A 25,239-nucleotide genomic window follows, 5' to 3' on the forward strand; every position below is an offset into this window, starting at 1 on the left:
CGGGGGAGCAGCCATGCGTTAAGCGCACCAGCTGTCACTTTGGGCTTTCTTGTACGCCGCGCTTAAAATTTTTATTTAAAGTTCCTCACCAGAGGAACGACTTTAATCAATTATTTAAATACCCGGCACATTAGCCTTTTTAATGTTTTACCACAGCAGGGAGCAGTCACATTGATCGTTTTGGAGCCGTTAGACATGTTGGAAGCACTAGTGACTTAAACACGTAGCGGCCCAGCCAGCGGTACAACGTCGCCACTGAGTTCAGGCTTTCTGTGAGGTTGTGTCTACCCATGTCTGTTTATTTGTATGGCTTTGTACAGTTTTAGGGCAATTCTCATATCGGAATCACATTCTATCCAAGACATTGATTTGTACAGCCACTAAGTTTATACAAAAAGAGTTGCTATATCAGTGATTCTAGTCGTGTGTGTGTGTGTGTGTGTGTGTGTGTGTGTGTGTGTGTGTGTGTGTGTGTGTGAGAGAGAAAAACAATGAATGTAGCTCTTGCCATGTCACATTAGATTCCAATTGGTCACTGTACAGTAGGAATCTAGATACAGTTGAAGTCGGAAGTTTACATACACTTAGGTTGGAGTCATTAAAACTCGTTTTACAACCACTCCACAAACTTCTTGTTAACAAACTATAGTTTTGGCAAGTCTGTTAGGACACCTACTTTGTGCATGACACAAGTCATTTTTCCAACAATTGTTTACAGACAGATTATTTGACTTATAATTCACTGTATCACAATTCCAGTGGGTCAGAAGTTTACATACACTAAGTTGACTGCCTTTAAACAGCTTGGAAAATTCCAGAAAATCATGTCCTGGCTTTAGGAGCTTCTGATAGGCTAATTGACATAATTTGTGTCAATTGGAGGTGTACCAGGTAGATGTATTTCAAGGCCTACCTTCAAACTCAGTGCCTCTTTGCTTGACATGATGAGAAACTCTAAAGAAATCAGACCTCAGAAAAAAAATTGTTAATCTCCACAGGCTTGGTTCATCCTTTGGAGCAATTTCCAAATCCCTGAAGACACCATGTTCATCTGTACAAACAATAGTATGTAAGTATAAACGCCATGGGACCACGCAGCCGTCATACCACTCAGGAAAGAGAAGCGCTCTGTCTCCTAGAGATGAACGTACTTTGGTGTGAAAAGTGCAAATCAATCCCAGAACAACAGCAAAGGACCTTGTGAAGATGCTGGAGGAAACCGGTACAAAAGTATCTATATCCACAGTAAGACGAGTCCTATATCGACATAACCTGAAAGGCCGCTCAGTAATGAAGAAGCCACTGCTCCAAAACCACCATAAAAAAGCCAGACTACAGTTTGCAACTGATGAAGCAAAAAAATATAACAGTTTGGCCATAATGACCATTGTTATGTTTGGAGTAAAAATGGGGAGGCTTGCAAGCCGAAGAAAAACATCCCAACCGTGAAGCACTGGGGTGGCAGCATCATGTTAGGGGGTTGCTTTGCTGCAGGAGGGACTCGTGCACTTCACAAAATAGATGCCATCATGAGGGAGGAAAATTGTGGACATATTCAAGACATCAAGGTATTGACAAAGTCAAGGTATTGGAGTCAAGGTATATATTTCACATTCTTAAAATAAAGTGTTGATCCTAACTGACCTAAGACAGGGAATTTTTACTAGGATTAAATGTCAAGGATTGTGAAATACTGAGTTTAAATCCATTTGGTTAAGGTGTATGTAAACTTCAAATCAAATTTATTTGTCACATTCACATGGTTAGCAGATGTTAATGCGAGTGTAGCGAAATGCTTGTGCTTCTAGTTCTGACAATGCAGTAATAACCAATGAGTAGTCTAACCTAACAATTCCACAACTACTACCTTATACACACAAGTGTAAAGGAATAAAGAATATGAACATAAAGATATATGAATGAGTGATGGTAGAGAACAGCATAGGCAAGATGTAGTAGATGGTATCAAGTACAGTATATATATTTGTTTAACCTTTATTTAACTAGGCAAGTCAGTAAAGAACAAATTCTTATTTTCAATGACGGCCTTGGAACAGTGGTTCTGTTCAGCGGCAGAACGACAGATTTGTACCTTGTCAGCTCGGGGGTTTGAACTTGCAACCTTCCGGTTACTAGTCCAATGCTCTAACCACTAGGCTACCCTGCCGCCCCAATAATGTGTAATGTAGTGTATGTATGTAAACAAAGTGGCATAGTTTAAAGTTGCTAGTGATACATGTATTACATAAAGATGCAGTAGATGATATAGAGTACAGTATATACATATATAGATGAGAAATGTTGTGTATGTAAACATATTAAGTAGCATTGTTTAAAGTGGCTAGTGATATATATTTTACATCAATTTCCATCAATTCCCATTATTAAAGTGTCTGGAGTTGAGTCAGTGTGTTGGCAGCAGCCACTCAATGTTAGTGGTGGCTGTTTAACAGTCTGATGGCCTTGAGATAGAAGCTGTTTTTCAGTCTCTCGGTCCCTGCTTTGATGCACCTGTACTGACCTCGCCTTCTGGATGATAGCGGGGTGAACTGGCAGTGGCTCGGGTGGTTGTTGTCCTTGATGATTTTTATGGCCTTCCTGTGACATCGGGTGGTGTAGGTGTCCTGGAGGGCAGGTAGTTTTCCCCTGGTGATGCGTTGTGCAGACTTCACTACCCTCTGGAGAGCCTTACGGTTGTGGGCGGAGCAGTTACCGTACCAGGCGGTGATACAGCCCGACAGGATGCTCTCGATTGTGCATCTGTTGAAGTTTGTGAGTGCTTTTGGTGACAAGCCGAATTTCTTCAGCCTCCTGAGGTTGAAGAGGCGCTGCTTCGCCTTCTTCACGACGCTGTCTGTGTGGGTGGACCAATTCAGTTTGTTCGTGACGTTAAAACTTACTACCCTCTCCACTACTGTCCCATCGATGTGGATAGGGGGGTGCTCCCTCTGCTGTATCCTGAAGTCCACAATCATCTCTTTTGTTTTGTTGACGTTGAGTGTGAGGTTATGAGTTATTTTCCTGACACCACACTCCGAGGGCCCTCACCTCCTCCATGTAGGCCATCTTGTCGTTGTTGATAATCAAACCTACCACTGTAGTGTTGTCCACAAACTTGATGATTGAGTTGGAGGCGTGCATGGCCACGCAGTCGTGGGTTAACAGGGAGTACAGGAGAGGGCTCAGAACGCACCCTTGTGGGGCCCCAGTGTTGAGGATCAGCAGGGTGGAGATGTTGTTACCTACCCTCACCAGCTGGGGGCGGCCCGTCAGGAAGTGCAGTACCCAGTTGCACAGGGCGGGGTCGAGACCCAGGGTCTGGAGCTTGATGACGAGTTTGGAGGGTACTATGGTGTTAAATGCTGAGCTGTCGTCGATGAACGTCTGGGCCTGCAGCCTTGCGAGGGTTAACACGTTTAAATGTTTTACTCACGTCGGCTGCAGTGAAGGAGAGTCCGCAGGTTTTGTTTGCGGGCCATGTCAGTGGCACTATATTGTCCACAAAGCGGGCAAAAAAGTGATTTAGTCTGCCTGGGAGCAAGACATCCTGGTCCGTGACAGGGCTGGTTTTCTTTTTGTAATCTGTGATTGACTGTAGACCCTGCCACATACCTCTTGTCTGAGCCGTTGAATTGTGACTCTACGTTGTCTCTCTACTGTTTGTATTCAGTCATGTTTCCGGTCACCTTGCCCTGGTTAAAGTTCCGACTTCAACTGTATACACACCTCACTATTTCTGTGTGCGTCTGGATAACACTAGGGCCTATAGAGTGCTGCAACACTGAGAAAAAACAAAACAAATACAAAACACACTGGAATCTGGGCCTGGAGACCCATTCAATTAATTATTGGGTTAGCAGTAGCGTAGCCTGATAAGCCTTTGGTTTATTAGTAGCTTTACTTAATGTTCAGTATGCATTGTATTTTCAAATACTGTATTTGAGTTGAATTACTATGAACTGAACCCTTATTCATTTCCATTCAAATCTAGAATTCATAACTAGATTCCACCTTCTGTCTCCAGGGCTGCGTTTATACTGGCATCCCAATTCTCATAAATTGCCCAATTATTGGCCGAAGATTTGATCTGATTTGTCCAAAGACCAATTAATTGCAAAAGAGAAGAATTAGGCTGCCTTTGCTGCTATAGCCAAAGAGACAAACTTGCTTCATGTCATGTATTTTGGGTGTGAAAGATGTGTGTTGTGCTAATGAATGTGTTCTCTGTATCTCATGGTCAATTTCTCATTGACTGTGTGGTATGTTACCAGGAGGCTTTCTTTGGAAAGGAGCTGCTGGACAAGAGCAAGCAGAGCAGGCAGGCAGGCCTGGTGACCACAGGGCTCTGTGAGGAGATCTCAGGGGCCCATGCAGAGACCAAACCCCGCAGCGTCAACGCCAGCTTTCTGGACCCCTCTTCAGACCCGCTGCTCAGCACTACCTTGACCACCATACCCATCTCCAGCAAAGGAGGAGGACTGCGTATGTTCACATCTCTCTTGCACACTTTCTCGAGCTGTCACTTTCCCTGTCTTACACACACACCGACACATTCTCACACACACACATACACACACAGAGGTTCTTCCTCAGAGGTGAGCTGTCATGTTGACTCTCCTCTCCTAAAAGTTCATTTTATTCTACATGCAGAGAAAATGTGTTTCTCCAATATGTTTTTTTGCTTTCTCTTTTATACACAATGGACTCTCAATCAACCCAGTCTCAATGCCATCTTTCTAACAAACCCAGAATGTAAAAAAAGTGGCCTTGTATTAGTTTGGGTCCCCCTCCTCCTCTAGATGAACAGTACTATTTCCCTTAAGTTTTTCCCCAAGTTTTTTGTTGTCAAAAGTTGTAAATTCACATGGTTTATTCCACCATCCCCCATCAAGTTTATTCCACCATCCCCCATCAAGTTTATTCCACCATCCCCCATCAACCTTCAATCCTGTCTGTTCATCTTAAGTCATCTTTTCCACATATACAGTCATTTACACTCTACTCCAACACGCTATGAAAAGTGCTGCAAGTTGCCTACTGGGAACACGCATAGGACATTTGCATGAGAAGAACTTACCAGTCCAAAACTATGTCCTCTCCATTCAAAAAATATTCCTCCACTTGGGAATCGCTAAATTAATCGTCCTACAACAATTTCTGTCTCACTTTCCCGATCAATTTATTCTAAAATTGTGTGTATATCTAGATTTAGATTTAGCTTTCCCTGACTTAGTCGCCATACTGATTGATATGTAAACAGCTGAATCTGTGCGTTTACCAAAACAATGATGTGTGTAATATGTGTTGCTTCTTCCAGTATAAAACATCAATAGCGAATGGCTCTCTTTACGCCGGAGTTTACTACATGGGTTGGTCATCCAACAAATAACCATTACATATTGCCGTTTACCTCAGCTCATTGGCTATCTACCCAGCTAGATTTCAAGACGATCAGTGGTCATTGGGTTAAAATTCAGTCAATCAACGAAACAGTGGTCATATCATTGGTGCATAGTGATGTCATTACTAATTCTTCGGAGTCTTCAAATTGGTTTTTTTGTCAATACAGAATTTGGGAAAATACAAAATAAAATGTTATGGGCCCTGTCATGCCAAATACTGTTTATTAACCATTATATTGACACCAAGGACCCGGGGAAGAGTTGCAGGGTAGAAGTAGAATGTGCCTATTTGAAAGCTATCCAAAGATGAGAAGCTTGCGACATGTTTTAAAAGTAGCTCTCATGCCTGAAAACGTTGAAGACCCCTGCTCTAGTATCCTTCAGAACGCAATTTGTCCTCCCACTCGTCCACTCTGCTAAAATTCCCTCTTTGGTCATTTTTATTTCACTTTTATTTAACTAGGCAAGTCAGTTAAGAACAAATTCTTATTTTCAATGACGGCCTAGGAACTGTGGGTTAACTACCTTGTTCAGGGGCAGAACGACAGATTTTAACCTTGTCAGATCGGGGATTCGATCTCGCAACCTTCTGGTTACTAGTCCAATGCTCTAACCACGAGGCTACCTGCCGTCATTTGTTGCAGAGGGAAGCACACTAATCACTCGGAAGATTTGCTTGTTTTGAAGACATTCACCAGCTTTTAGTTTGAATATGGTCCTTGGACAGTGTTAGTTCTCTTAGAACAGTGCATTTGGAAAGTATTCAGACCCCTTGACTTTTTCCACAGTGCATTTGGAAAGTATTCAGACGCCTTGACTTTTTCCAAATGTTACGTTACAGCCTTATTCCAAAATTGATTAAATTGTTTTTTTTTCTCATCAATCTATACCCATAATGACAAAGAAACTGTTTAATTTGTACAAATGTATAAAAAAAAAATCACATTTACAGAAGTATTCAGATCCTTTACTCAGTACTTTGTTGAAGCACCTTTGGCAGCGATTACATCTACCTTTGCACACATATAATTTCTCCCATTCTTCTCTGTAGAGCCTCTCAAACTCTGTCAGGTTGGATGGGGAGCATTGCTGCACAGCTATTTTCAAGTCTCTCCAGAGATGTTCTATTGTGTTCAAGTCCTGACTCTGGCTGGACCACTCAAGGACATTCAGAGACTTGTGCCGAAGCCACTCCTGCGTTGTCTTGGCTCTATGCTTAGGGTCGTTGTCCTGTTGGAAGGTGAACCTTCACCCCAGACTGAGGTCCTGAGCACTCTGGAGCAGGTTTTCATCAAGGATCTCTGTACTTTGCTCCGTTCATCTTTCCCTCGATCCTGACTAGTCTCCCAGTCCCTGCTGCTGAAAACATCCCCACAGCATGATGCTCCTAAAACCATGCTTCACAATAGGGATAGCGCCAGGTTTACTCCAAACGTGACACTTGGCATTCAAACCAAAGAGTTCAATCTTGGTTTCATCAGACCAGAGAATCTTGTTTCTCATGGTTTGAGAGTCCTTTAGGTGCCTGTCTTGTGCCTTTTACTGAGGGACATCCGTCTGGCCACTCTACCATAAAGGCCTGATTGGTGGAGTGCTGCAGAAATGGTTGTCCTTCTAGAAGGTTCTCCCATCTCCACAGAGGAACTCTGGAGCTCTGTCAGAGTGACCATCGTGTTCTTGGTAGCCTCCCCGACCAAGGCCGCCCTCCAAGGCCACCCTCAGTTTGGCTGGGCGCCAAGCTCTAGGAAGAGCTTGGAGGCCACAGTGTTCTTGGAGACTTTCAATGCTACAGAAATGTTTTGGTACCCTTCCCCAGATCTGTGCCTCGACACAATCCCATCTTAGAGCTCGACAGACAATTCCTTTGACCTCATGGCTTGATTTTTGCTCTGATATGCACCGCCTTTCCAAATCATGTCCAATCAATTGAATTCACCACAGGTGGACTTCAATTTACATTTACATTACATTTAAGTCATTTAGCAGACGCTTTTATCCAGAGCGACTTACAAATTGGTGAATTCACCTTCTGACATCCAGTGGAACAGCCACTTTACAATAGTGCATCTAAATCATTTAAGGGGGGGGTGAGAAGGATTACTTATCCTATCCTAGGTATTCCTTGAAGAGGTGGGGTTTCAGGTGTCTCCGGAAGGTGGTGATTGACTCCGCTGTCCTGGCGTCGTGAGGGAGTTTGTTCCACCATTGGGGGCCAGAGCAGCGAACAGTTTTGACTGGGCTGAGCGGGAACTGTACTTCCTCAGTGGTAGGGAGGCGAGCAGGCCAGAGGTGGATGAACGCAGTGCCCTTGTTTGGGTGTAGGGCCTGATCAGAGCCTGGAGGTACTGCGGTGCCGTTCCCCTCACAGCTCCGTAGGCAAGCACCATGGTCTTGTAGCGGATGCGAGCTTCAACTGGAAGCCAGTGGAGAGAGCAGAGGAGCGGGGTGACGTGAGAGAACTTGGGAAGGTTGAACACCAGACGGGCTGCGGCGTTCTGGATGAGTTGTAGGGGTTTAATGGCACAGGCAGGGAGCCCAACCAACAGCGAGTTGCAGTAATCCAGACGGGAGATGACAAGTGCCTGGATTAGGACCTGCGCCGCTTCCTGTGTGAGGCAGGGTCGTACTCTGCGGATGTTGTAGAGCATGAACCTACAGGAACGGGCCACCGCTATGATGTTAGTTGAGAACGACAGGGTGTTGTCCAGGATCACGCCAAGGTTCTTAGCGCTCTGGGAGGAGGACACAATGGAGTTGTCAACCGTGATGGCGAGATCAATCAAGTTGTAGAAACATCTCAAGGATAATCAATGGAAACAGGATGCACCTTAGCTCATTTTCGAGTCTTATAGCAAAGGGTCTGAATACTTATGTTAATAAGGTATTTATGTTTTTATTTTTAATACTTTTGCAAAAAATTCTAAAACCCTTTTTTCGCTTTGTCATTATGGGGTATGTATATCATCTCCTTCTCCAGCCAATTCAGAGGATCCCTTAGTGGACCTTCCGGAAGTCCTGAGCACGGATGCAGATCTCCTGGGAATTCTGTCGGATGATCTGGTGGAGCAGGGGAATGACTCAGGTAGACCCCACCCCTCCTCCAAAATGGCAGCCTCCACTTCCTGTCTCCTCTGCCCACTCAAATACGCACTCTTCCTGTCACTAGCAAGGTCAACGCCATACACAAACACCTATGGAATTTCTCTGTTGCATCTTTACTTATGATTTGGCATTTTCCTTCACTTGTATTGTATTGCACATTGAATAATACTCTTGGTTTGCAGTGCCTACTCTGGCCAACCCTTCTTTCTGTGTGCATTATTTTTGCTTTCGAACAGTTTACTTGAAAGGCCTGTCTTGATGCCTGCATATTTGAAAGAGAACCAATACTATTCAAACCCAGGTCTGTGCTAGGACGTGTTATAATGGTTGTTGGTATTATGTCACAACTATGACGAGATGGTGTGGCATCACATTGAGCTGCTTCAAGTAGTATCAATATCATTAGCATTTTATTACACCTGCTTTTCTCCCTCAGTTTATAATAATCTGGTTTTGGGTTCCTGTAGGTCTTGATTTATGCCCTTTCCAGGTCGACAGCCCTCCTCCTTTTGGTAAGAGAAGTCCTTTGGCCCATCTGGCCTCTTAGGAGTAGAGCTGCCCCCTCCCTCCACTTCTCCCACGCTGAGCCTGCTCACTGCATTTGCATATCCTTCCTTCTCTCTTGATCTGTGGTCTGTGCACCCCACTCCTTTCTCACACTGTAGCACTGTCCAGTCTCTTTGACTAACTACTGCGGTGTTACTAACCACGCACCAATCTGCATGTCTATGGACTGTTCAGTGGTATTGGGTGAAACAATTATTAGAGGTGCCCATTAATTTTTATTTTTCACAAATGTTGTTTTTATTTAATTCAGTTGGTTTTGTTTGATATGTTTTAGTGTTTACTATCTTTTCACCACAGCTGAGTTTAAGTTGTGTGGGTTAAAAAGTGAGCTTCCTCTAGTCATACAATGTAACAAAGTTTGAACTGAATGTCTCACAGTTCTTGCATTCCATGGAGCAGTTACCAATGAGTAGCAATGAGTATTTTATTTATTGAGCCGGCAAGGTTTCCTTTTTTCTCTGTCGCCTTGAGTTTGTGAAACAAAGAAATATATTTTATCTATCCAGTTTAGTATAGTGATTTTAATTTTCCACCCTTCTATTTGTCTGAGAGATTATTTAAGGACAAACTGTGTTTTACGAGAACGCCTGAATGCCCTGAAGCAGATGACTAGTTTTATAAAAACAATAAGTTACTTTAGCCTTTATTCTTTCTTTTCAGGCCATATGCAGTATCTGTGGTCTCAATGCATCTCTTCCCTTATATCCAGTTCATTTAAGGTCACACGCAAAGTAGCTTCTTCCGACAAAAAAAACATGGCAAACTAGTCGAGTGTGCGCCACAGTAAAATGTGCATGAACCTCTGACCCCCTCTGATGTTAGACAGCGGTTATGATGATTAATCATTGCAATCTTCCATAACTTTTTTCATTGATTAAGCCCTCGTTTATTTGAATGTGGGCAGGATCGGAACGATGATGAAAGTGTGACTATTTTTTAAGAACCCCCCCATCTTTCCACTGTCGAGCAGGCAACACAAATTAGTTTATTGCTATTCTTGGAAAATGTTGTTAGGGGAAGAAAATGCATGGAGAGCTTATTTTACAACCATGACATGAATGATCAGCTCTCTCTCCTTCTCCTCTCTTCCTCTTTCTCCTCGCTTTCTTTCTCTCCTCTTTCTCTTTTTATTTCTTCCTCCAATACCCAGCACTCAGACACAGTTCTAAAATAAATTGCCAGTCAACTCTGATTTAGTCTTTGGTGTGACAGCTTCCAGTTTTTAGGGGGGTTGGTTGGTGGGTGGGTGGGGGGGGCTAGTGTGTTGATTTTTAACATAAAAGTGGACTGTGTGGGTGTGTGCGCCTGTGTGACCACCCTCCCCTCACCATCCTTTTGACCTTTTCTGCAATCCCCTAGCTGGTCTGGACATGGCCCCCATCTCTGATGATCCCATTGGGTCCTGTCAAGGCTCTGCAGGCCGGGGGCCCAGGGCTCTACAGGAGGAGCCTCTGGATGTCATCCTGAGCCCAGAACTGGACAAGATGGTCGCAGATGGTAAGACGGCCATGTTGAATTTTGACTGTCTACCGGATGTGCTGCTTAATCGGTGTCATTGGTGAAGAGCAGAGGTGTAAATCTCTAGGGCTTCAGTGTCAGTTTTCAGTTTTCTCTCCGTTTTCTCCTCCCACTCACTGATGTATTGATGTATAATTGGCCAGAGAGTTGCACACCACCTGGTTTCCCTGGTCAACATCAGTACATGGATTCAGGGTTGGTTTCCTAGACGCAGATTAAGCCTAGTTCTGGACTAAAGCATTAGCAAAGAACAATCTCACTTTTAGGCAGAACTACGCTTAAACTGAGTTGGCGAAACTGCCCCTAAAAGTCAAGAATGGAAAAATAAGTATGTCTTCCTAGAGTTGCGTATAGTACAGTATCCATCACATGGAGCAACTGCAGTGTATATAGAAGCCATGGTGGTCGAATCAAATGCCAGATTACAAAATCATGGAACGCTAAGTAAATAATGTTTGCTCAGTTTAGCTGATGTTCCCGTAAAGTTAAGTGTTGACAAATAGCGAGGTCTACCCTGTTTTCTTGGCAGAGATTTATCCCTTTTCCCTTTTTCAGGAACCTGTCTTTCAAGTTACTTTGTAAGAATCCAAATAACTCCACAGATCTTAATTGTAAAGGGTTTAAACACCGTTTCCCATGCTTGTTCAATGAAACAAACAATTCATGAGCATGCACCTGTGGAACGGTCGTTAAGACACTAACAGCTTACAGACGGTAGGCAATTTAGGTCACAGTTATGAAAACTTAGGATACTAAGAGGTCTTTCTACTGACTCTGAAAAACACCAAAAGAAAGATGCCCAGGGTCCCTGCTCATCTGCGACTGTGCCTTGGGCATGCTGCAAGGAGGCATGAGGACTGCAGATGTGGCCATTGCAATGTCCGTACTGTGAGACGCCTAAGACAGCACTACAGGAAGACAGGACGGACAGCTGATTGTTCTTGCGGTGGCGGAGACCACGTGTAACAACACCTGCGCAGGATTGGTACATCCTAACATCACACCTGCGGGACAGGTACAGGATGGCAACAACAACTGCCCGAGTTAGCCCAGAATCCCTCCTTCAGTGCTCAAACTGTCCGCAATCGGCTGAGAGAGGCTGGACTGAGGGCTGGTAGGCCTGTTGTAAGGCAGGTTCTCACCAGACATCACCGGCAACAACGTCGCCTATGGGCGCAAAGCCACCGTCACTGCTCTTCACTGACGAGTCGCTGTTTTGTCTCACCCGGGGTGATGGTCGGATTCGCCACCAGCCATACTGCTCGTTCTTTGCATGATTTCCTGCAAGACAGGAATGTCAGTGTTCTGCCATGGCCAGCGAAGAGGCCGGATCTCAATCTCATTGAACACGTCTGGGACCTGTTGGATCAGGGGTGAGGGCTAGGGCCATTCCCCCCAGAAATGTCCAGAAACTTGCAGGTGCCTTGGTGGAAGAGTGGCAAATCTGGTACAGTCCATGAGGAGGAGATGCACTGCAGTACTTAATGCAGCTGCTTGCCACACCAGATACGGTTATTTTTTATTTTGAAGCCCCCTTTGTTCAGGGACACATTATTCAATTTCTGTTCGTCACATGTCTGTAGAACTTGTTCGGTTTATGTCTCAGTTGTTGAATCTTGTTATGTTCATACAAATATTTACACATGTTAAGTTGACAGTGAGAGGACATTTATTTTTTTGCTGAGATGATATACACACACACATACACACCTATATACACTGCTCAAAAATATAAAGTGAACACTAAAATAACACATCCTAGATCTGAATGAATGAAATATTGTTATTAAATACTTTTTTCTTTACATAGTTGAATGTGCTGACAACAAAATCACACAAAAATGATCAATGGAAATCAAATTTATCGAACCATGGAGGTCTGGATTTGGAGTCACACTCAAAATTAAAGTGGAAAACCACACTACAGGCTGATCCAACGTCCTTAAAACAAGTCCAAATGAGGCTCAGTAATGTGTATGGCCTCCACGTGCCTGTATGACCACCCTACAATGCCTGGGCATGCTCCTGATGAGGTGGCGGATGGTCTCCTGAGGGATCTCCTCCCAGACCTGGACTAAAGCATCCGCCAACTCCTGGACAGTCTGTGGTGCAACGTGGCGTTGGTGGATGGAGCGAGACATGATGTCCCAGATGTGCTCAATTGGATTCAGGTCTGGGGAACGGGTGGGCCAGTCCATAGCATCAATGCCTTCCTCTTGCAGGAACTGCTGACACACTCCAGCCACATGAGGTCTAGCATTGTCCTGCATTAGGAGGAACCCAGGGCCAACCGCACCAGCATATGGTCTCACAAGGGGCCTGAGGATCTCATCTCGGTACCTAATGGCAGTCAGGCTACCTCTGGCGAGCACATGGAGGGCTGTGCGGCCCCCCAAAGAAATGCCACCCCGCACCATGACTGACCCACTGCCAAACCGGTCATGCTGGAGGATGTTGCAGGCAGCAGAACGTTCTCCATGGCGTCTCCAGACTCTGTCACGTGCTCAGTGTGAACCTGCTTTCATCTGTGAAGAGCACAGGGTGCCAGTGGTGAATTTTCCAATCTTGGTGTTCTCTGGCAAATGCCAAATGACCTGCACAGTGTTGGGCTGTAAGCACAACCCCCACCTGTGGACATCGGGCCCTCATACCACCCTCATGGAGTCTGTTTCTGACCGTTTGAGCAGACACATGCACATTTGTGGCCTGCTGGAGGTCATTTTGCAGGGCTCTGGCAGTGCTCCTCCTTGCACAAAGGCGTAGGTAGCGGTCCTTCTGCTGGGTTGTTGCCCTCCTACGGCCTCCTCCACGTCTCCTGATGTACTGGCCTGTCTCCTGGTAGCGCCTCCATGCTCTGGACACTACGCTGACAGACACAGCAAACCTTCTTGCCACAGCTCGCATTGATGTGCCATCCTGGATGAGCTGCACTTCCTGAGTCACTTGTGTGGGTTGTAGACTCTGTCTTATGCTCCCACTAGAGTGAAAGCACCGCCAGCATTCAAAAGTGACCAAAACATCAGCCAGGAAGCATAGGAACTGAGAAGTGGTCTGTGGTCCCCACCTGCAGAACCACTCCTTTATTGGGGGTGTCTTGCTAATTGCCTATAATTTCCACCTGTTGTCTATACGTATGTATATATAGGTATATATAGGTATATATATATATACGTACGTACGTGTGTGTATATATATACACTGCTCAAAAAAATAAAGGGAACACTTAAACAACACAATGTAACTCCAAGTCAAAATATATATATATATATATATATATACTGCTCATTCAGGGCCTTGTGCTGCAGCCACTCCTGCGTTGTCTTGGCTGTTTGCTTAGGGTCGTTGTCCTGTTGGAACGTGAACCATTGCCGCAATCTAAGGTCCTGAGCTCTCTGGAGCAGGTTTTCATCTTTCATTCAAGTATCTCTCGTGCTTTGCTCTGTTCATCTTTCCCTTGATTTTGACGAGTCTCCCAGTCCCTGCCGCTGAAAAACACCCCCACAGCATGATGCTGTCACCACCATGCTTCCCCGTCGGAATGGTGGCAGGTTTCCTCCAGACGTGACGCTTGGCATTCAGGCCGAAGAGTTCAATCTTGGTTTCATCAGGTCCGAGACTCTTTAGGTGTGCCTTTTGGAAAACTCCAAGCGGACTGTTGTGAGCCTTTTTACTGAGGAGTGGCTTCTGTCTGGCCACTACCATGAAAGGCCTGATTGGTAAAGTGCTGTAGAGATGGTTATTCTTCTGGAATGTTCTCCCATCTCCACAGAGGAACTCTAGAGCTCTGTCAAAGTGACCATCGGGTTCTTGGTCACCTCCCTAACCAAGGCCCTTCTCCCCTGATTGCTCAGTTTGACCAGACGGCCAGCTCTAGAAAGAGTCTTGGTGGTTCCAACCTTCTTCCATTTAAGAATGATGGAGGCCAATGTGTTCTTGGGGACCTTCAATGCTGCAGAAATGTTTTGGTACCCTTCCCCAGTTCTGTGCCTCGACACAACCCTGTCTCTGAGCTCTATGGACAATTACTTCATTCGCATGACTTTGTTTTTGCTCTGACATGCACTGTCAACTGTGGGACCTTATATAGACAGGTGTGTGCCTTTCCAAATCATGCCCAATCAATCGAATTCACCACAGGTGGACTCCAATCAAGTTGTAGAAACATCTCAAGGATGATCAATGGAGACAGGATGCACCCGAGCTCAATTTTGAGTCTCATAGCAAAGGGTCTGAATACTTATGTTAATAAGGTATTTATTTTTTATTTACAAAAATGACCTGTTTTCCCTTTGCCATTTTGAGGTGTGTGTAATTGCTTTTTTCCCAATAATTTAATCAATTGTAGAATAAGGTTGTAACGTAACAAAATGTGGAAAGTCGAACGGTCTTAATACTTTCCGAAGGCACTGTATATACAGTCCCAGTCAAATATTTGGACACACCTACTCATTCGATGGTTTTCTTTATTTTTACTATTTTCAACATTGTAAAAAATAAGACATCAAAACTATAAAATAACACATGGAATCATGGAGTTACCAAAAAAGTGTTAAACCAATCATAATATACTTTATATTTTAGATTCAAAGTTGCCACCCATTGCCTTGATGATAGCTTTGAACACTCTTGTCATTCTCAACCAGCTTCATGAGGAATGCTTTTCCAACCGTTTTGAAGGAGTTCCCACATATGCTGAGCACTTGTTGACTGACTTTCCTTCAGTAGTTGTCGTTGTTTCTTTGCAAGCAATTCGACCATGATCGCCTGTTTCATGCAATCTCCTCTGAACAGTTGATGTTGAGGTATGTCTGTTACTTTAACTCTATGAAGCATTTTTTGGGCTGCAATTTGAGGCTGGTAACGCTAATGAACTTATCCTCTGAAGCATAGGTAACTCTGGGTCTTCCTTTCCTGTGGCGGTCCTCATGAGAGCCAGTTTCATCATAGCGCTTGATGGTTTTTGCGAATGCACTTGAAGAAACTTTCAAAGTTCTTGAAATGTTCTGCATTGACTGTCATTTATCTTTGCCTATTGTAGCTGTTGTTGCCATAGAATGGACTTAGCCCTATTTGGTAAAAAAACATCTTCTGTATTCCACCCCTACCATTTCACAACACAACTGATTGGCTCAAATTAACTTAAGAAGGGACACCTGTTTAATTTAAATTCATTCCAGGTGACTACCACATGATGTAGTAATTCGTTGAGAGAATGACAAGAGTGCAAAGCTGTCTAAGCAAAGTGTGGCTACTTTAAAAAATATGTTTGGATTTGTTTAATACTTTTTTGGTTACTACATCATTCAATATGTGTTATTTCCTAGTATTGAAGTCTTCATTATTATTCTACAATGTAGAAAATAGTAAAAATAAACAAAACCCATTGAAATGCGTAGGTGTGTCCAAACTTTTGACTGGTACTGTGTCATTGCAGTAATGTAATAAGCATTTCTTTGTCTTTTTCAGGTGCAATTCTCAGTAAACTCTACAAAATCCCAGGTTTGTGGTTTTGATATGAATCTTTTCAGGCCCATTAAGGCCCAACCTAGATAGTTCTTCTGAGAGTTGTTCATTCAGTTGTATGTCACAGATGATCAGTTTTATATAATTGAAAGATTTGAACAACACTTATTGATGGTGGTTTAAAGTATGTGCACAGCATCGTAGTGCTTGAGGCTTCACTACAGACCCGGGTACGATTCCAGGCTGTGTCGCAGCCGGCCACAACCAGGAGACACATGAGGCGGTGCACAATTGGTCCAGCGTCATCCCAGTTAGGGGACCGTTTGGCTGGCAGAGATGTCCTTGTCCTATCGCGTTCTAGCGACTCCTGTGGCTGGCCGGGCGTATGTGAGCTGACACGGTTGCCGGTTGTACGGTGTTTCCTCCGACACATTGGTGTGGCTGGCTTTCGGATAAAGCGAGCAGTGTGGCTTGGCAGGGTCGTGTTTCGGAGGACTCATGGCTCTCGACCTTCGCCTTTCCCGTATCCGTACAGGAGTTGCAGCAATGGCACAAGACTGTAACTACCAATTGGATACCACGAAATTGGGGAGAAAGAGTTAAGAGAAAAGAGAAAAATAAAATACGCTCATCAACGTCATTTATTTCATTGCCTAAAGAGCTGGAGGGGAAGGATGTGGAAGACCTCTTCACAGCGGTCCTTAGTCCCAGCACCAGCCAGCCTCCACAGCTGTCTCACCCTGGGGCCAGTGGACCTGGAGCCATGGCCCTTCCAAACCCAGGTACCACCACCACCCCAAGCCTCTTGGAGAATTGTATTTGGTCACATTTTTATATAATCTACTACTGACTGTAAAATTAATGTATAACCATGGGCATTTATTGATCATTGAGGAGCACATTGATTTATATGCATGACATGTGGATGTACATGTGAGTATATCAAACATTAGGAACACCTTAATATTGAGTTGCACCACCCCACCCATTTGGCCCTCAGAACAGCCTGAATTTGTTAGGGCATGGATTCTACAAGGTATCTAAAGTGTTCCACAGGGATGCTGACCCATGTTGAATCCAATGCTTCCCAAAGTTGTCAAGTTGGTTGGATGTCCTTTGGGTGGTGGACCGTTCTTGACACACACAGGAAACTGTTGAGTGTTCAAAGGCACTTAAATGTTTTGTCTTGCACATTTCACCCTCTGAATGGCACACATGCACAATCCATGTCTCAATTGTTTCACGGATTAAACAGCTTTCTTTGACCGGTCTCCACCTCTTAATCTACACTGACTGAAGTGGATTTATCAAGTGACATCAATAAGAGATCATAGTTTTCACCTGGTCAGTGTGTCTTGGAAAGATTAGGTGTTCTTGATGTTTTGTATAATCAATGTATGTATGGAACTACTTATCTGACATTCTCTATGCTCTCTGTTGCAGGCGACGGTGGGATGTTCCCCCGGATGCCAATGATAAACGGCATGATGGGGCCCAACCCTCATTTTCCTCCAACTCCCATGATGCCCGGCGGCACAGGCCCCTATGGCCCCGGCAACTTCTCGCCCATCCACAGAATGCCTTTCCAAGAGAATATGAGGTAAGAGCTGGCATATCAGGAAGCTGTTGTACCTCTCCGGCGTATTACTAGAGCATTGCTTTCACCTATAAAGACAACTGCTGGAAGGCAATCAATTGGATGCTGTTTTATTTACCTATTGAGTCTTCTTGACTATGTTTTCCTCCATTGTTTGGACTTCATTGTAGTTCGCTTTAAACCATTTTTTTCCTCTGAGGTCTGCTCACTTGTTAGCGTTAATATCTCCATCAATAAATGTGATGTATTTTCTTTAAACTAAAGCCCAAACTACATTTGCCTCAAGGTGATCCACATTGTAAGTGACATAGAAAGTGCAAATGTAATAATAATGTGTCTCTAGAATGCCCTTCAAGCAAATCAGAAACGAGTATCCAACAATGCAATGGTATAAGTCAATATAATGTGTAACCAGAGAGCTCCTTCCAGGGACAAGAAGTTTAGCCAGATGGGGGGTGACGTAGTGGTTCCATGGAGCGCGCCCGTCCCCGGCCCCCTTTCAGAGGTAGAGACAGACACCATGTCCAACGCACAGAGGAGCACGCTCAAGTGGGAGAAGGAGGAGACACTGGGCGAGATGGCCACTGTGGCCCCAGTCCTTTACACCAACGTCAACTTTCCCAACCTCCTAGGGGAGTTCCCAGGTTGGTACAGAATGTTTGGTTCTCTAAAATTCTTGTGTGAATTATCGAAAACAAATGTTTTTTATTATTAAAAATAATGAGTTCGAAGTTGTCGCACCCATTTAAAAGATTGTGTGGACATTGTGAAAACGAGACTAGAAAAGGTACTCTACTTGGCCATATTGCATGTGTGTCCTAGCCCTGTACGATTTAGCTAATCTTTTTTCTATCTCAGACTGGGCTATGAGAGTGAAACAAATCGCAAAATTATGGAGGAAAGCCAGTTCCCAGGACAGGGCCCCATATGTGGTAAGTTTGTTTACATCCACGCTGGACTATGATTCAATGCACTTAATTTAATGAGCATTTGGTTTTCCTGATTGCTGAAGAGAAGTTTGTATCAACCTCTAGACAAAATCCATATATTGAAGTAATAATGGCAAATCTTTTCCAAAACTTCAAACAAAAACAGCCGTAGTACCAATCAAAAATGAATTATTTCTACTTCACCAGAACAACTTTGTTATTGACTTACTCCACAAACCTGATTTGAGATTTTGATTGAATGGGGCCCTATGTTTATTGGACTGATGAATGAAAGGAAAGCAGCCAATCACTGACAAAATGTTCAAGAGGCCATTAGGGAGAAGGACGGTATTTGTTTTGTTCTGTTCCTCTGTTTTCTGGCATTATAAACCTAAGGGCTCTCTGTCCCTTCTCTTATCTTTGTTCTGTTTAAATGTTGTGCCTAGTAAGTTTTCCAACTTTACAGATAGTTATTTGAGGGTTTTTCAGGACTGTTAGATTTTCTCAATGATGACATTACATACAACGATGCTCTGCATGTCAATTTCTTTGTTGTTGATGTGATTTGTAGATGGGGAAAACATAAGGTAAAGAAACCAAGACATTCAGATTTTTTTTATATACACTACCGTTCAAAAGTTTGGGGTCACTTAGAAATGTTCTTGTTTTTGAAAGAAAAGCTAACATTTTTGTCCATTAAAATAACATCAAATTAATCAGAAATACAGTGTAGACATTGTTCATGTTGTAAATGACATTTGTAGCTGGAAACGGCTTTTTTAAAATGGAATATCTACATAGGCGTATAGAGGCCCATTATCAGCAAAAATCACTCCTGTGTTCCAATGACACGTTAATCCAGGTTTATAATTTTTAAAGGCTAATGGATCATTAGAAAACCCTTATGCAATTATGTTAACACAGCTGAAAACTCTTCTGATTAAAGAAGCAATAAAACTGGCCGTCTCTAGACTAGTTGAGTATCTGGGGCATCAGCATTTGTGGGTTTGATTACAGGCTCAAAATGGCCAGAAACAAAGCACTTTCTTCTGAAACTCGTCAGTCTATTCTTGTTCTGAGAAATGAAGGCTATTCCACGCGAGAAATTGCCATGAAACTGAAGATCTCTTACGACGCTGTGTACTACCCCCTTCACAGAACAGCGCGAACCAGAATAGAGAGGAGTGGGAGGTGCACAACTGAGAAAGAGGACAAATACATTAGTGTCTAGTTTGAGAAACAGGCTCCTCAAAAGTTCTACCTAGAAGGCCAGCATCCCGGAGTCGCCTCTTTATTGTTGACGTTGAGACTGGTGTTTTGCGGGTACTATTTAATGAAGCTGCCAGTCTCAAGGGCACTTTAATTGCGTTTCGGAGGACGCATGGCTTTCGAACTTCATCTCTCCCGAGACCGTACGGGAGTTGTAGCGATGAGACAAGATAGTAACAACTAACAATTGAACACTACGAAATTGGTGAGAAAAAGGGGGTAAAAATAATAATACATTTTAAAAAATCAGCCGTTTCCAGCTACAATAGTAATTTACAACATGAACAATGTCTACACTGTATTTCTGATTAATTTGATGTTATTTTAATGATCAAATAAACGTGCTTTTCTTTCAAAAACAAGGACATTTCTATTTGACCCCAAACTTTTGAACGGTAGTGTATATGCCGTATATACACTGCTCAAAAAAATAAAGGGAACACTTAAACAACACAATGTAACTCCAAGTCAATCACACTTCTGTGAAATCAAACTGTCCACTTAGGAAGCAACACTGATTGACAAATTTCACATGCTGTTGTGCAAATGGTATATATAGACAACAGGTGGAAATTAGCAAGACACCCCCAATAATGGAGTGGTTCTGCAGGTGGGGACCACAGACCACTTCTCAGTTCCTATGCTTCCTGGCTGATGTTTTGGTCACTTTTGAATGCTGGCGGTGCTTTCACTCTAGTGGGAGCATGAGACAGAGTCTACAACCCACACAAGTGACTCAGGTAGTGCAGCTCATCCAGGATGGCACATCAATGCGAGCTGTGGCAAGAAGGTTTGCTGTGTCTGTCAGCGTAGTGTCCAGAGCATGGAGGCGCTACCAGAAGACAGGCCAGTACATCAGGAGATGTGGAAGAGGCCGTAGGAGGGCAACAACCCAGCAGCAGGACCGCTACCTACGCCTTTGTGCAAGGAGGAGCACTGCCAGAGCCCTGCAAAATGACCTCCAGCAGGCCACAAATGTGCATGTGTCTGCTCAAACGGTCAGAAACAGACTCCATGAGGGTGGTATGAGGGCCTGACGTCCACAGGTGGGGGTTGTGCTTACAGCCCAACACCATGCAGGACGTTTGGCATTTGCCAGAGAACACCAAGTTTGGCAAATTCGCCACTGGCGCCATGTGCTCTTCACAGATGAAAGCAGGTTCACACTGAGCACATGTGACAGACGTGTAAGTCTGGAGAAGCCGTGGAGAACGTTCTGCTGCCTGCAACATCCTCCAGCATGACTGGTTTGGCGGTGGGTCAGTCATGGTGTGGGGTGGGGTGGCATTTCCTCTATGTCCTTGCCAGAGGTAGCCTGACTGCCATTAGGTACCGAGATGAGATCCTCAGACCCCTTGTGAGACCATATGCTGGTGCGGTTGGTTCCTCCTAATGCAAGACAATGCTAGACCTCATGTGGCTCGAGTGTGTCAGCAGTTCCTGCAAGAGGAAGGCGTTGATGCTATGGACTGACCCGCCCGTTCCCCAGACCTGAATCCAATTGAGCACATTTGGGACATCATGTCTCGCTCCATCCACCAACGCCACGTTACACCACAGACTGTCCAGGAGTTGGCGGATGCTTTAGTCCAGGTCTGGGAGGAGATCCCTCGGGAGACCATCCTCCACCTCATCAGGAGCATGCCCCGGCATTGTAGGGAGGTCATGCAGGCACGTGGAGGCCACACACACTACTGAGCCTCATTTTGACTTGTTTTAAGGACATTACATCAAAGTTGGATCAGCCTGTAGTGTGGTTTTCCACTTGAATTTTGTGTGACTCCAAATCCAGACCTCCATGGGTTGATAAATTATCAATGGAAATCAAATTTTTGTGTGATTTTGTTGTCAGCACATTCAACTATGTAAAGAAAAAAGTATTTAATAAGAATATTTCATTCATTCAGATATAGGATGTGTTATTTTAGTGTTCCCTTTATTTTTTTGAGCAGTGTGTAATAAATATATATATATTACACCCACCCACACACAAGTCAAAGTTTAGACACCTCCTCATTCAAGGGTTTTTCTTTGTTTATGCTATTTTCTACATTGTAGAATTATGGTGAATACATCAAAACTATGACATAACACATGAAGTGTTAAACAAATATCAAAATATATTTTAGATTATTCAAAGTAGCCACCCTTTGCCTTCATGACAGCTTTGCCTACTCTTGGCATTCTCTCAACCAGCTTCACCTGGATTGCTTTTCCAACAGTCGTGAAGGAGTTCCCACATATGCTGATTACTCTGCGGTTCCAACTCGTCCCAAACCATCTCAATTGGGTTGAGGTTGGGTGATTGTGGAGGCCAGGTCATCTGATGTAGCACTCCATCACTCTCCTTATTGGTCAAATAGCCCTTACATAGCCTCGAGGTGTGTTGGTTCATTGTCCTGTTGAAAAACAAATGATAGTCCCACTGTCCGCAAACCAGATGAGATGGTGTATCGCTGCAGAATGCTGTGGTAGCCATATTGGTTAATTGTGCGTTGAATTCTAAATAAATCACTGACAGTGTCACCAGCAAAGCACCCCCATACATCACACCACCTACTCCATGCTTCATGGTGGAAACCACACATGCAGAGATCATCCGTTCACCTACTCTGCGTCTCACAAAGACACGGCGGTTGGTACCAAAAATGTCAAATTTGTACTCATCAGACCAAAAGACAGATTTCCACTGGTCTAATGTCTATTGTTTGTGTTTCTTGGCCCAAGCAAGTCTTATTGGTGTCCTTTAGTAGTGGTTTATTTGCAGCAATTCGACCACGAAGGCCTGATTCACGCAGTCTCCTCTGAACAGTTTGTTGAGATATGTCTGTTACTTGAACTCTGAAGTATTTATTTGGACTGCAATTTGAGGTTGGTAATAGAGGTCGACCGATTAATCGGAATGGCCGATTAAATTAGGGCTGATTTCAAGTTTTCATAACAATCGGGCGCCAATTTTTTATTTATTTTTTATACCTTTTATTTGAATAGGCAAGTCAGTTAAGAACACATTCTTATTTTCAATGACGGCCTAGGAATGGTGGGTTAACTGCCTTGTTCAGGGGCAGAACGAATGATTTTCACCTTATGAGCTCGGGCCAATCTTGCAACCTTACAGTTCACTTGTCCAACGCAACAACGACCTGCCTCTCTCGTTGCACTCCACAATTAGACTGCCTGTTACGCGAATGCAGTAAGCCAAGGTAAGTTGCTAGCTAGAATTACATTTATCTTATAAAAAAACAATCAATCATAATCTCTAGTTAACTACACATGGTTGATGATATTACTAGATCTTATCTAGCGTGTCCTGCGTTGCATATAATGTGACTGAGCATACAAGTATCTGACTGAGCGTTGGTAGGCAAAAGCAGGCACGTAAACAATAATTCAAACAGCACTTTCGTGCGTTTTGCCAGCAGCTCTTAGTTGTGCGTCAAGCATCATGCTGTTTATGACTTCAAACCTATCAACTCCCGAGATGAGGCTAGTGTAACCGAAGTGAAATGGCTTGCTAGTCAGCGCGCGCTAACTAGAGGGACGGAAGCTATACTGTTTCACTGGCAATACTAAAGTGCCTATAAGGAACATCCAATAGTCAAAGGTTAATGAAATACAAATGATATAGAGGGAAATAGTCCTATAATAACTACAACCTAAAACTTCTTACCTGGGAATATTGAAGACTCAACATGTTCACCAACATGTTCTCATGTTCTAAGCAAGGAACTGAAATGTAGGCTCTTACATAGCACATATTGCATTTTTACTTTCTTCTCCAACACTTTGTTTTTGCATTATTTAATTGAGGCTACATTGATGTATTATATTAAGTTAAAATAAGTGTTCATTCAGTAATGTTGTAATTGTCATTATTACAAACAAAAAAAAGAAAATCATCCAATTTAATCGGTATCGTCTTTTTTGTCCTCCAATAATCGGTATCGGCGTTGAAAAATCATAATCGGTCGACCTCTAGTTGGTCATTAATGAACGTAACTCTGTGTCTTCCTTTCCTGTGGCGGTCGTCATGAGAGCCAGTTTCATCATAGCGCTGGATGTTTTTGTGACTATTTGAGCACCCCTACCTTGTCACAACACAACTGATTGGCTCAAATGCATTAAGAAGGAACGAACTTCCACAAATAAACTTTTAACAAGGCAAACCTGTTAATTGAAATGTGTTTTAGGTGACTACCTCATGAAGCTGGTTGAGAGAATGCAAAGCTGTCATCAAGGCAAAAGGTGGCTACTTTGAAGAATCTCAAATATTAAATATTTCGATTTGTTTAACACTTTTTTGGTTACTACATGATTCCATATGTGTTATATCATAGTTTTGATGTGTTCACTAGAAAATAGTCAAAATAAAGAAAATCTCTTGAATGACTAGGTGTTCATACTTTGACTGGTACTGTATGTGTAACCATCTGTAATAATTAGCTTTATCATTGTTCAATGGGTCAAGTGATTGACCACTTGGAAAAATTACAAAATGGACCCTTTCTTCCAGCAAAAGGCACGTGATAACCGGGCAGCGCTGCGCATTAACAAAGTTCAGATGTCCAACGATACACTGAAGAGACACCAGAATCCTCACCAGCAGCCGTTGACTGACCCCTTTGACCCCAATAGTGTCCCAATGGACGCTGAGCTGCTCTTCAAAGATACTCTCAAGCCCAAGGAGTCTGAGCACGAGCAGGAGTGGAAGTTCAGACAGGTAAGAGTACCTTTAGGGTTAAAGTGTGCTGTAAATGGAGGGGGGGTGAAGCATGGGTACACTGTAAAGCAGGGTTTCTCAACCACTTTTCTAGGAGTTGTTGTGGATTTGTTTTACCTTAATAATTATAAAAAATGTAATTGAGTGAGGGTATGAAATTGGATGCATGCCTTTTTAGAAAATTAGGAAGTTATTTGTTTCATGGCAGCAAAATGGTATAAGTGGGATTTTATTCCTGCCTGTTGAGAAACCCTGGTGTAAGAGAGCAGTGTGCGTTTCTTTGTGTGTACATGTATTTTATGACACCATAATACACCACCATAACAATCAAAGTATCGCATGTCAGGGGAATTGTGAGTGGAAGCAAGGTGGTGAGATTGAACATAACATAACTTGGGGGGGCATGAATTTTTTTTTTTATTAAACTTTATATATGTGCATGGTTGAGTGAGTCATTTTTAAACAATACATTTGGCGTTCTCATACAGTCTACTAATTCTTAATTTGCATTGAAAAGGGAGAGTTAAATCAGATGTGGGGACCGCTTAAGACGCAGCAGGAAAAGGTCCCAAAAAGCAAAGCCATAAAATCAACAAATAAAGACGTCCTTTTTGGACATTCCAACCAGGCAACTATAGCTGCAGGAGGTGGAAAAATGTCTCTGGTAAGATT

The 25,239-nt window shown here is 43.4% G+C and overlaps 1 protein-coding gene across 10 annotated transcripts in view; it reads left to right on the forward strand.

Annotated features, from left to right (window-relative positions):
• The window catches only part of LOC135517279 (histone-lysine N-methyltransferase 2C-like), a 118,895-nt gene that overhangs the window by 55,647 nt on the left and 38,009 nt on the right, over positions 1–25,239 (forward strand). For 6 of the 10 annotated variants that reach the window (XM_064941433.1, XM_064941427.1, XM_064941428.1 and 3 more), the window contains 11 exons: positions 4,272–4,482; positions 8,380–8,484; positions 8,972–9,016; positions 10,431–10,568; positions 16,056–16,088; positions 16,712–16,834; positions 17,496–17,652; positions 18,079–18,293; positions 18,508–18,581; positions 24,361–24,567; positions 25,085–25,231. In XM_064941433.1, the coding sequence (XP_064797505.1) occupies positions 4,272–4,482; positions 8,380–8,484; positions 8,972–9,016; positions 10,431–10,568; positions 16,056–16,088; positions 16,712–16,834; positions 17,496–17,652; positions 18,079–18,293; positions 18,508–18,581; positions 24,361–24,567; positions 25,085–25,231 (1,455 nt within the window). Of the gene's footprint in view, positions 1–4,271; positions 4,483–8,379; positions 8,485–8,740; positions 8,806–8,971; positions 9,017–10,430; positions 10,569–16,055; positions 16,089–16,711; positions 16,835–17,495; positions 17,653–18,078; positions 18,294–18,507; positions 18,582–24,360; positions 24,568–25,084; positions 25,232–25,239 lie in introns of those variants that run through there. The other 4 variants (XM_064941435.1, XM_064941432.1, XM_064941431.1 and 1 more) reach the window with 4 other exon arrangements.

Source organism: Oncorhynchus masou, chromosome 28 (genome assembly GCF_036934945.1).
Source record: "Oncorhynchus masou masou isolate Uvic2021 chromosome 28, UVic_Omas_1.1, whole genome shotgun sequence".
Classification (NCBI taxonomy): domain Eukaryota; kingdom Metazoa; phylum Chordata; class Actinopteri; order Salmoniformes; family Salmonidae; genus Oncorhynchus; species Oncorhynchus masou.